This window comes from Thamnophis elegans, chromosome 8, assembly GCF_009769535.1.
Source record: "Thamnophis elegans isolate rThaEle1 chromosome 8, rThaEle1.pri, whole genome shotgun sequence".
In the NCBI taxonomy this organism is placed as follows: domain Eukaryota; kingdom Metazoa; phylum Chordata; class Lepidosauria; order Squamata; family Colubridae; genus Thamnophis; species Thamnophis elegans.
The window spans coordinates 23426459-23439028 of record NC_045548.1 but is presented as its reverse complement, the minus strand read 5'-3'; the positions used below and the strand labels follow the sequence as shown (position 1 = coordinate 23439028).

Genomic DNA, 12570 nt, shown 5'->3' with positions numbered 1-12570 from the left:
CCTTCTCTGTGGCTGCCCCGGCCCTCTGGAACGAGCTCCCTGTGGAGATTCGGACCCTCACCACCCTCCAGGCTTTCTGCAAAGCCCTCAAAACCTGGCTGTTCCAACAGGCCTGGGGCTGATGAGTTCCTGTCCCTGCTCGAATGATGTGTCGAGTTGCTTTTAAATTGTGGTATCGTCTGTCCATGTCTTTTTTCCCTATTTGTATCCCCTACCCCCCCCCCCTGACTTGGGTTGTGAGCCGCCTTGAGTCCCCTTCGGGGAAAAGGGCGGCATAGAAATATAATAAATTCAATTCAATTCAATTCAATCACTCACATTGATGGGCACTTCACCTTAGTTGTTACAATGTAATAGGGGTTAACTGGCGAGGCAGTTTCTCTGGCCAATAAAGATTAGGCTAGAAACAACAGCAGAATGTTTCCTCCCTGCCTTCCTTACAGGATTACACCTGTAAAGTGGGGAAAAAACAAAATGAGATTTCTTCCAACAACCGGTTCTCCCGAATAGGTGCAAACTGGCTGAATCCCATTACTGGTCACCTTATGACAAAGAGATGGAGAGTGAACTGCCAAGCAGCCAGTGCTTTGGCTCAATTTGAACTGTGGGTTCCCTCAAACAGGGAAGCTGCTGTTCTGTCAACATCTGCCGGCACAAAAGAATATACACTTCAGCTAAGGGATACTTGAAATGTGCTTGACTCATGTCTCCCCCCGCAGTGTTTGAAAAATGATAATAAATTAAAGTTTTAATCCTGCTTGCTTGCTTATACATATGCCATCGAATTGTTTTTGATCTTAGAGACCACATAGATTTTCTCCATGATGAACGTTTTATATTTTCTGTCCATGTGTTTCTTTTGGTAAAAATTCAGGAGTTGTTTACCATTACTTTTCCTACACAGTATGAAATGATGTCTTTGCCATTGTCACTAAAGTGATCGTCTGCCTCTGGCATCTTCCTGTATCAGTGCTGCCCAGAATAGATACCTGCTTGCTTTAGCTAGGCAGCTGGGATGATCTTCACACTTTAAGTGACCTGCTAGGAATATATGCCTTTGGCTTACATTCCCAACATTCTTCACTCATCCCTCCCAGAACACTTCACTTCAATGAGGCAACACAGCAGGACTTGGGAGGTTTAGTTCTGGCCTCATTATAAACAATGACTTGTTGTTCAATCATTATTACCTACTTCTGTAAAAAATGGTGTTGACATCATTTGTATGCAATTAATACTGCAAAATCTGTGATAAAATTTAAACCTGTGGAGTAGCTCAATTCTAATTTGGTGACTGGGTTCATACATTATGGTAATTCAAGATGTAATTTGTTTGGTTTTAGGTTAGTGCACTGTGAAAATGCAGCTATTGTGATTTATTAAAAATTCATTTGTTTGTTTATTCAATTTCTGTGGCTGCCAATATCAATCAGTGACTCTGGGCAATTTTTCTTACAGTTAAGAAAATATATTACAATTAAAAAAAACAACAAAAGCTGTAAAACCAGTAAAAAATCAATACAAATATTAAAACATTTAGAAAAATTAATCCAGTATCTATAAATTATACAGGTAAATATTTTTAATGCTAACATCATTGTTTGTAATTTGCATTTGATTCCAAAAAATATGTGTGCATTGTATGGATATTATTTCATGAATTATGAACAAAATTGGATATTTTAAATTCAGAAATTAAATTTTCTTCATTTTATAAATTGTAGGAGGATTCATATGGCTTTTCTCTAGTATGCTACCACATCACTATTTTTGAACAAGAATCCAATGTAACATACAGATTATTTTTTAAATGTTTTTGGCTGGTCCTCCTGTCAATTATTTTGACAGTGAAAATTTTGTTTTAGGAACTGTGGGGCTGTAAATCTATTTATAAATAGACCATGCTCTGTTTTTCTGGACTGTTAAATTTCAGAATCATGAGTTTCTTCCTCCAAGGTTGATTTTCTAACAAGTTCTCACTTGATAGACAAAATAACTAGGTGACTTATTCCTATCCTTTTAATCCCCTTTCATGTTTGTTTGTTTCATTAGCATTTATAGAGCCAGACATAGCAACCTAATATGTGAGCAACTTAGAATTTGCTCACTTATATTTGGACCTGCAAATTGCCACTCAAGCACCTGCTGTTCCTGGGATCAGTATACCTTCTTCCAGCATTATACTTCCATCTGATATGTATATGCATCTAGAAAATTTGGGTTAGTTGGAGCACTAGTAATATTAGTATGACTAGCTTCTAAATTCATAAGAAAATTTAAGGGAAAAACATGTATTTATTAAATTTATATGCCACTCATCCTACTGTTCAGTAACTCTGGGCATCTTACAACAATAGAAAGCAATTATAATGTTAAAAACATTAAATACATTAGGAGTTAAAATTTAAAACATTAAAAGTGAACAAAAATTAGATTAAAAAGGGACGAATACATAAATGAGAAACCAATATATAAACACGGTGGAAGTGGGATCTACAGTAGTCCACTAACCACCTCCAGAATGGGATGCTCACATGAGGACCCAAAACCAGAACTAGATTTTCAGGTTCTTTTGAAAGGTCAAGAAGGTGGGGAAAGATCTCAGGTCAAGAGGCGCAGTGTTCTAGAGGGCAGGAGCCACAGCAGAAAAGGCTCTTCTCCTGGTCCCATCAGCCAAAATTCCTTGGCCAATGGAGTCCACAGCATGTGTGTTTAATGTGTGTGTGTAAACTTTATTTCTTTTTGAAAGCAGCTGCTTACATATAATACAGTGCTTTGCTTTTTCAGAAAGCTAGTCATTGAAGAAATGCTAGGATGAATTATGCATGTTTACTGAGAAGAGGTCATGGTGCCATTTTTAGCCTATAAAGTCTGGTTTGGTTGTAGTGTAATTTAATACCAAATGAGACATCTAATCCCACTGAATCCCAGTTGACTAAAGTATCTTAATAATATAACCCTGACCTAGCCAGCACTTCCAACAAAAGGTGGCAACCAACTTTGTAGCAGAATTGATAAAAATTGTGTCTTCCTTCTATCAAGGATACTGAAATTTGAAATCAGAACATTCTTCTTCTTTGAGAGTTCATCTGCTAAGAATTAAGGCTGATTTAGAGTTGTCTGCAACTACGTATGAACATCGAGGTGTACCTACACTTCAAAGGGGTTGATGGGTAAGTGGAGGTTGCAGATGGCTGCACACAGTCTGACACACACATCTCCTGAATCCCAACTGTGCATTGTGTGGAGGTGTACATTCTGCATGCTGATTGGTTGGTCTGATTCTTACAACACCAGGAGCATTTGAACAATAATGTTTAAATTTGGTAATTAATATATAAAAGGAACAGCTGTGCAACTGTTTCTGAACAACAGCGTGCTGTTCTCTGCAGTGCCGCAGAAGGTCTTTCCATAGCCCATTGTGTTGTAAAAAAATTATGGGTGAATCTAGGGGTGGGGTATTGCAGGCAGCGATATTGGTAGTGGTACAAGAAGAGAGGTATGATTTCAATCATTTAATATACAGGTTATTTAACAAGCTTGATATGAGTAGCATCTGCATTAATGAGCTGTTATTTAAGGAAATTGATTAGAGGATTTTACATTTATGACTACCACCTACAAACACCCCCAGACTAATTTCCTTCATCAGTTAGATGAATTCTACTTATCACTATATGCATATATATAAAATGTGAGAATTACATGATAATGAAATGCAGTAGATAACACACACTGTGCTGTAGTGGTTAGAATGCAGTATTGCAGGCTGACTCTGCCCACTGCTAGGAGTTCAATCCTGACTGGCTGAAGATTGACTCAACCTTCCAAGGTTGGTAAAACAAGGAGCCAGATTGTTGGGGACAATATGCTGACTATGTAAATCACTTAGAGAGGGCTGTAAAGCACAATGAAGTGGCATATAAGTAAGTGCTATTACTAAAACAATTGAAACTTCAAGAAATGTGGAATAATTATGATCCCCATTCAAAGCTTCCCTAATTGATGGTATTATAGTCATCATGATAGGACTGTTTTATAGTGGCTGGAAACCACCATTATCCAAATGCCAAATAATTAAATCAAAAATTATTATGAGGTTCTCCTTTGAGTTTTCTTTGTTCAGAAATTAATTGACAAAAGGTGAAAACATTTTTCTAGATGTTTCCCTTCTGATATCAGGCTCATGCATCGTTTTGCCTACAAACTGCCACAAACTGGGTAAAGTAGATGGTATGGCAAATGCAAGAATTTTCCTGCTTCCATGACTGATATGATCACACCTTGTGATAGTCTTGCCAAGATCAATGTGAAGACAGTGTTGGCCTCTAAGCAAATTGTAAAATTGATTTGTATATAAAATTAAAAATGTAATGTGATTTTACAAGGGAACACATATAGAGCAGTGGACAAAAAGGTATTGAATTATGTTGTATAAACTATACTGATGTATAAAAGTACAATGGATGAATAAAAAAACATCATTCACCCATAACTGATATAAATTCTTTTCTTTTCTCACCTATGTATGAAAAGTTCTACCAAAAGAGAGGAAGTCTTTTAAAAAATCACTAGACATTTAGTTTTAATGCTTTCTATCATCTGGGTTAGAGATTGTTCTGTAACTGACCACTGAGGATTATAATTATGGCTTGAAACTGAAGAAGGAAGCAAAATAGCTTTGAAAGGTTATTTATAAACTACAGTCCTGTTGGCTTATCTTTAAAAATGGAATCACCCCATTCTTCCCCCACCTTCTCCTGTCTAGACTAGCTGCATAATAACTCAATTTATGAAGATCTCTGTGGTGTGTCATTAGGTTCAATTGCTAGTTAACTTTAGTTTCCTTGACAGTGTAATTCAAGGTCACTGGCTGTCCCTGACAGCATTGTTAGCATACCAGGTGATAGGGTTGTTTCTATATCCTCAGGTATAATATCTCAGGACATGCTAGTTTCAGGTGTTAATCAGGGTCTACATCAGAGATGGGCTGCTGCTAGTTCGAACTGGTTCAGGTGAACCGGTAGTTCCAACCACCGGCTGGGCCTGCCCACCCAGCCTGGTGCTAGCCCTATATATCTCACTCTCTGACTTGCTCGCCCCACCCATGCAGCCCAGCTGATTTCCACACCTCATGGGCTCTACTCTCTGCGGCTGCCCAAGAAAGTGTGCTGAAAGCTGAGTGCATGAAATTGCCATGTGTTTGAAGCCGCGTGTAAGCAAGGAAGGCGCATGAGCAGTCACATTTTCAGTTCTGCATTAGGCGAACCGGTTGTTAAATTACCATATGTGAAGCTCACCTCTGGTCTACATGCTGGCCTTTTTGTATTTTAACCTTGTTTTTCTTCTGATTTATGACCATATTTTCTTTTTAAAATGCATAACACCTTGCTCTCTGCTATGGTTCCCATCCTGACTGGAGTCCTCACAGCTGCAATTTATATTGGTGGAAGTAATCCATTTGGTGTGCAGGACAAAAAAAAATAATACACCATTGTGGATAATAAGGCATGTATAAAAAAGGAAGAGGCAAATTTAACTGAGAAGAATTGCTTTGAATAAATTATTTCTCAGTGACTGTTTTAAGAATAAGCATTATTATAATTTGCTTTTTGCCAAATGGGAAAATATTTTCTGAAATAACAATTTCCAATGGATTAAAAATGCATGCAAAAGAAAAATATTATGTTGTAATCAAAAGACACCATTTAGCTTAATGTTGATATAAATGGCTGAAACATGGCACACAAAGCAATAATTTTATTCATTCCCAAAGTCAGTACATATCCAGAATGACTTTTTTATAATGTTGAATAATTGTCTTCTTTAAAGACAATATGTTGAGAATTCAGCATATAATGATAGAATCCACATTTGGATATACAGTTTAATATCATGTTTATATCCTTAAGGAACAATGACGATAGTAAGCCAATATTTATTAAGAATTGGAACATTAATTGAAAAGGTCATATTGTATGATAAGTCTTTTCTCTTCCATATTCCATATTCCAAAAACCCATCATTTAATTATTCAGCTATTACCACTAGAAAATGTTAAATAGGGAAAGCTAAATCTTCTAGGACAATGTGCAGCCGTATATTTTCTGTTGAACCTAAACACCCAATTTGTATACAATATAGGAAGCAACAGGCCTTGGAGGAGAATGAACGAATCATGGTCTTTCCTGAATTCTTGGACTAGATAGTGTACTTTGTTTTTTAATGCAATGGGGAAAATGGTATTCAACTACAGCATTCTTTTACTTATGAACTTTCAAGTTGCGAACTTTTGTCAGTATGAACTTGTCTGCAACTTCGGCTAAAGAGTTCTGGAAGTCAGGAGAAGATACGAATGGATTAGAACTGACTTTCTCTTGCATATTGTTTTATGCTTCTTTGGGTTTGTGAACAAAGTGGACTTACAAACTACTTCTCAGAATCTAACCTGTTTGTAAGTAGTGTAGTTTATTGCCATCTGGATTGTTTAAAAAGTGGGCAAAGGCATAGGCCTGGTTGGATTATTGCAGATTACATATAAAACAAAAGATTAGCAGAGCCACTAATAATTATATATTTTCAAAGTAGGATATGTTCCAAACAGATATAGTTCCAGACATGGCTTATGCTGGATCAGATCAAATATAATATATACAGAAAAAAACTGAGGTTTATTTTTATGTGCATATACAGCATATACTTCCGATGAACATTTTCTGTAGTTCTAGATAAATTCTACCATTCATCTTCTGATTTTACTCTCTCTCAGGTGAAGAAACTTGTAAAATGAAGAAAAATCCTGATACACAAATTTAGCAATACAGTAATGAGAATGGTTAGCGGAAATTGTAAAACAACTGAGAACCCCATATGAATGAAAAGCTTACTTAATAGGCATGGAATGAAAAGAGCTTTGCATGCTTATTGAATTTTGTATACTGTCTGAAACAATAGAAGTTTTGGGGGTCTGCCCACCATTTAAATTGGCCTTCCTTAAACAGAAAAGCTCTTTCCTTTGAGCCATCAAAATAAAATAAAGTAGACAGGAAGAGGGAAATGATTACTATTTGCTCTTCTTCTACAACTTCCAGTATCATTTATCTTATGTCTCTGAAGTGCCTCCCTAATTTATTTATCTAATTGATATTGCTGCCCATCTCTTGAGTAAGTGACTCCGGGTGGTGTATAACTATTCCTTCAGGGCAGAAAGGACTGGAGAACAAGGGCAAAAAAAGAATCGAAAATGTAGGTTCTTGTCTCCTTTCTTTCCTAGTGCAATTTTGTTAAATCTGGATTCAAACCTTTGTTTATAAATAGAGCATTTTTTTGACCAGGAAAGAAATGGGTAACTATCTCATGAGCCCCTTCAATTGCCTCTACAGGGATCCCTGCTTTGCTTGAAATTTGCTCTCAGTGCAGAGAAATGAGTAGCTCTGGACTCAGATTGTGAAGTATAATTCTACCCATATGCTTGCAATTTCCTGTGAGGATGATAAACAAATACGTATCTTGTAGTGATTGACAGTAACCACAAAACAAGCGGGACAAATAGTCCTTGACATATGACCACAACTGAGTTTGGAATTTTGGTTGTAAGTTGTAATAGTGGTTACGTCATGTTTTAACACAATCATTGTACCACTGCCCAAAAAAACTATAATCACATTCCTTAATGATTACTATTCAGTTGCACTCACTTCCATAACGATGAAGTGTTTTGAGAGACTGGTAAAGGACTATATGGTTTCATGCCTCCCCCCTACATTTTATTCATTACAGTTTGCCTATAGGAAGAACCACTCTATAGATGATGCACTTTCCTGTGTGCTTCACCTTAGCTTGGCGCACCTGGAGAAGAATACACATGTGGGAATGCTGCTTGTTGATTCTAGTTCATCGTTCAATACAATCATTCCTCAGCATTTGGTGAACAAACTGGGCCTATTAAGTTTTAATACTCTTTTATGTAATTGGATGCTTGATTTCCTTCTTGATAGGTCCCAAGTTGTGCGAGTTGGAAGAAAAGTTTCCAACTCCATCTCCTTGAGTACAGATTCCCCACAGGGCTGTGTCTTGAATTTACTACTGTTCACCTTGATGATCTACAACTTCTGTGCCAATCTGCTACAAATCAAATTGTGAAGTTTGTGGACGACACGGCAGTGGGGGGTGTTATCCAGGATGACAATGAAGGTGTTTATAGGGAAGAGGGGAAGGTTCTGGTGGACTGGTGCAATAAAAGTAACCTGGTTCTAAATGTTAATAAAACAAAGGAGATCATTGTAGATTTTAGAAGGAGACAGCCTAGTCATACTCCACTCGAGTCAAGGATGTAGCTATAGAGGTAGTCAACAGTATTAAATATCTAGGGATGTAGATAACTACAAACTGAATTGGTCTCTTCACACATCATCCTTAATGAGCATGCAAAACAGTGTCTGTATTTCCTGTGTCGGATGGGGAGAGCACATCTTTCTCCTTCTGTCCTGGCCACTTTTTACAGAAGCACAATTGTGAGTGTTTTAATCACTGTTATTCAGGATACTGCTTATAAGTACTCTATGCTTAGAGCTCAATGCATTATTAGAGACCCCTCACACCCACTTTACAGTCTGTTTCTGTTGCTCCCCTCTGGGAGGAGGTTTCAAAGTATTTCTAGCAGGGCTACCATATTTGTTCAGCTATGCCATCTGTCTGGTAAACTCTCAAGATTTGTTTTTCTCACCATATACATGTATACATCCGAACTAGACTGTGTTGTTTCTGTGTGTCATATAACATATGTGGGTATGCGGGTGTATGTTATGTTATTATTTTATTTATTTTGTCATGTTTATATAGTATATATTAGAGGTGGTAACGCTTTAAGAGCTATGTGCAACAAAATTTCATTTTACTGTACACTGATTAGTGTACATTTAAAGTGACAATAGAGTTATTCTAAGTCTAAGACCAAGACTTCTAATGGTCATTAAGTGAGTCATCCACACTCAATGATCATGATCTTGGCTCTCCCAGCTCCAACTCCCATGTGGCCTGCATTGGGCCTTGCAGTACTGAATAGCTACTGGATGAACAGTCAGTAAGCAAGTAATAAATGTGAGCAAGTGATTTAAACAACTCTTGAATGCATTGGGAGAAGCCGACCAACAAGCCAGGAAAATAAGTGGTACTCGTGTGGGTATCAGACATTGTTGACTGTAAATGTCTAATGTATTAGTGATGAATATGGTTATGCTGACATTCCTTCTGCCGCTTAAATTATTATTAAATTGTATTGTAGTTTAACATTCATGTTCAATGATCAAATGAGTAGAAAAGTCCTTTACTGTCATAACTTACATGTGTATTGAGTACCGGTAAGTTGTATTACAGACTACAGATCTGATATACAATGAAATAGAAAATAGATTGTATTCATTTGTGCTTTCCTTTTATTGTGTACCTTTTCAGAGTGCAAATTCACCTGCACCAGTGGCAAATGCTTATATCGTGCCTCACTGCTCTGTAATGAACAGAATGATTGTGGGGATAATAGCGATGAAGAGAACTGCTTACTTGTAACTGAACATCCACCTCCAAGCATCTTCAGCTGTGAGTACTTGCCAGTTATACAGTTTGTTGTGAATTTTGTTATATTTATTTTTTATTGCTGGTACTTTGGGGAGATACTGGAATTGAAGTAGAAACTGGTCGCTGTATGTAGTTATTACAACAGAGAATAAAACATATAGTTGTGATTTATCATTTTCTTTCTTCTCAGTTGCTATACTTTACATGAAATTACATGAAAGTACATGAAATTTTCAGCAAAATAGAAGGCACTGGGAATTTAATCGTTTACAACAGGGGTCCACAGTCCATGGACTGGCACCGGGCCACAGCATGCCAGCAACCGGGCCATGCAAACAAGCGAAGCCCCCCTCTGGCCAGTGGAAAAACCTCTCTCCACAGAACCGGTCCCTGGTGTCCAAAAGGTGGGGGGATGCACTGGTTTACAGCACTAATTTCTCATGCTAATCGATAGATGCTAATATGCTCAATATTCAGAAAACGGAAGAGGCTAACAGTTTGTCAGTGATGGAGGTTTCAGGATTATCTTGGTGGAGTAGGAGTATCCATGTGGCAAGCAGCCAAATATTAGCATCCATTAACAGAAGGACTGAGTAAAACTAGACTGCTCTTCATACATATTGTCTGCCATTAGATATATGTAGATTTTTGACCTTTTAAAACAGAGAAAGTAATTTGCTTCAGACTCTTAAAGAGGGTTCTTTGGATTTTGTCCAGTTTTAATTTTGCTGAAAATCTAAGTATTTACAGGCTGGCACATGCAGTATCTAAAACATGATGTACATTTAATGTTTTTTCTGTCCAGTTCTGCCCAGCTACAGCTACAAATTATTTTGATATAATTATAAACCATATTTTCACATTAAGTTTTAAATGCAGAGAAATTCTGCCGTGCTTCCCTGAAAACAAGACAGGGTCTTATTTTCTTTTTACCCACAAAATATGGCTTGGGCCTTATTATGAGAGTAGGGTTTATTGTTTTGGGGTTGCCGGGCGGCTGCTCTCTTACGAGCGGGCTCCCAAAGAGCCGGGCACAGCCTCATGGGCGAATGGCCATGTTGCACTGTCGCAGCAGCGCAACACAACAGCCATGAAGCGACCACGCTCACGAGCAGCTACCCAGCAAACCCCCTTTCCAGCCGGGCACAGCGCCATTCATTGACCCAGGGGTATCACCAAGCCGTGTGAGCACCTGTTCGCCGCTGCCCAGCTCCCGCAGCTTGGCGCCTTCGAAATGCCATGAATGGCACCCTGCATGGCTGGAGAGGGGGGTTGCATGAGCGGCTGTTCTGCTCCCGCTTGCATGCCTCCCAGCCTCACAATGCCCTGGCCCAGCTTTCCCCACAGAACCAGATCACCTCCGCTGCCACCGCCGCCATCCCAGCATGCCTTTTTCAGCGACTTCCAAACCGAATCTTCCGGCAGTGGCCGCTCTGGGTGTATGCTCTATGGTTGTGGGCCAGCTGCTGGCAGAGCATACAACCATAGAGCATACGCCCAGAGCGGCCACTGCTGGAAGACTCAGTTTGGAAGCTGCAGAAAAAGCCATGCTGGGATGTGGTGGTGCCGGCGGCGGCAGCGGCAGTGCCCTGGCTCTGCAGGGAGAGCTGGGCCAGGGCATCATGAGGGTGGGAGGCATGTGAGGGAGAGTGGAACAGCTGCTCACGCAACTTTAGAACACCATTTGTCAGCTGTGACCAGGGGGGCATTTGCCCAGGTCCACCTGGTGCACCAATTGGGCCCCTACCTGAACCGGGAGGCCCTCGCATCAGTCACTTGTGCCCTTGTGACCTCAAGACTGGACTACTGCAATGCGCTCTACATGGGGCAGCCCTTGAAGAGCATTCGGAGACTTCAGCTTGTCCAGAATGCAGCCGCGCGAGCAATTGTGGGTGCACTCCGGTACACCCACGTCATACCTATCCTCCGCGAGCTGCACTGGCTGCCTATTGGTCTTCGGATACACTTCAAGGTGCTAGTCGTCACTTATAAAGCCCTTCATGGTATTGGACCTGGGTACGTGAGAGACCGCCTGCTGCCAATTACCTCCAACAGACCCATTAGATCCCACAGATTAGGCCTCCTCCGAATTCCATCTACTGGCCAATGCCGATTGGCTACCACCCGGAGGAGGGCCTTCTCTGTGGCTGCTCCGGCCCTCTGGAATGAGCTCCCCGTGGAGATTCGGACCCTCACCACCCTTCAGGCTTTCCGCAAAGCCCTCAAAACCTGGTTGTTCCGACAGGCCTGGGGCTGACGAGTTCCCCGCCCCTGCTCGAATTGTGTGGTTGTTGAGTGTTTTTAAATTGTTGTAGTTGTTTGCCCGTTGTTTTTCCTCCTGTTTGTATTCCCTCCCCCCTTACTTTGGTTTGTGAGCCGCCCTGAGTCCCTCTGGGAATGGAGCGGCATAGAAATGCAATAAATCAAATCAATCAAATCAAACCCCCCTCTCCAGCCATGCAGAGTGCCATTCACTGGTATTTCAAAGGCACCAAGCCGCAGGAGCCAGGCGGCGGCGAACAGGCACTCACGCGGCTTGGCGATACCCCTAGGTCAGTGAACGGTGCTGTGCCCGGCTGGAAAGGGGGTTTGACGGGTGGCTGCTTGTGAGCGTGGTTGCTTTATGGCTGTTGTGTTGCGCTGCTTTGGGAGCCCGCTCGCAAGAGAACAGCCACCCGGCAACCCCCCTCTTCAGCTGGGCACAGCACTGCTCACCAACCTAGCAGTATCCCGAAGGCACCAAGTAATGCGATCACCTTTGCCTCCCCCTGGTTCCCGTGGCTTGGCACCTTCTGGATACTGCTAGGTTGGTGAGGGGCGCTCTGCCTGGCTTGGAGGTGGGGGTTGTCCAGGGGGCTTATTTGCTGGGGGGCTTATATTTTTGCCCACCAGAAAAATGTGGCATGGCCTTATTCAGATATGTCATATTTTCGGGGAAACACGGTAATATGGTATATATTCCATGATAATGTAGTCTTTCTGATTAGCATCAAAGTA

General features: G+C 40.5%; 1 protein-coding gene across 1 annotated transcript in view; it reads left to right on the top strand.

The window, feature by feature from the left end:
• The window catches only part of LDLRAD4 (low density lipoprotein receptor class A domain containing 4), a 296905-nt gene that overhangs the window by 137917 nt on the left and 146418 nt on the right, over nucleotides 1-12570 (top strand). Inside the window, 1 exon segment of the mRNA XM_032223037.1 lies at nucleotides 9454-9594. Coding sequence (XP_032078928.1) covers nucleotides 9454-9594 — 141 coding nt within the window.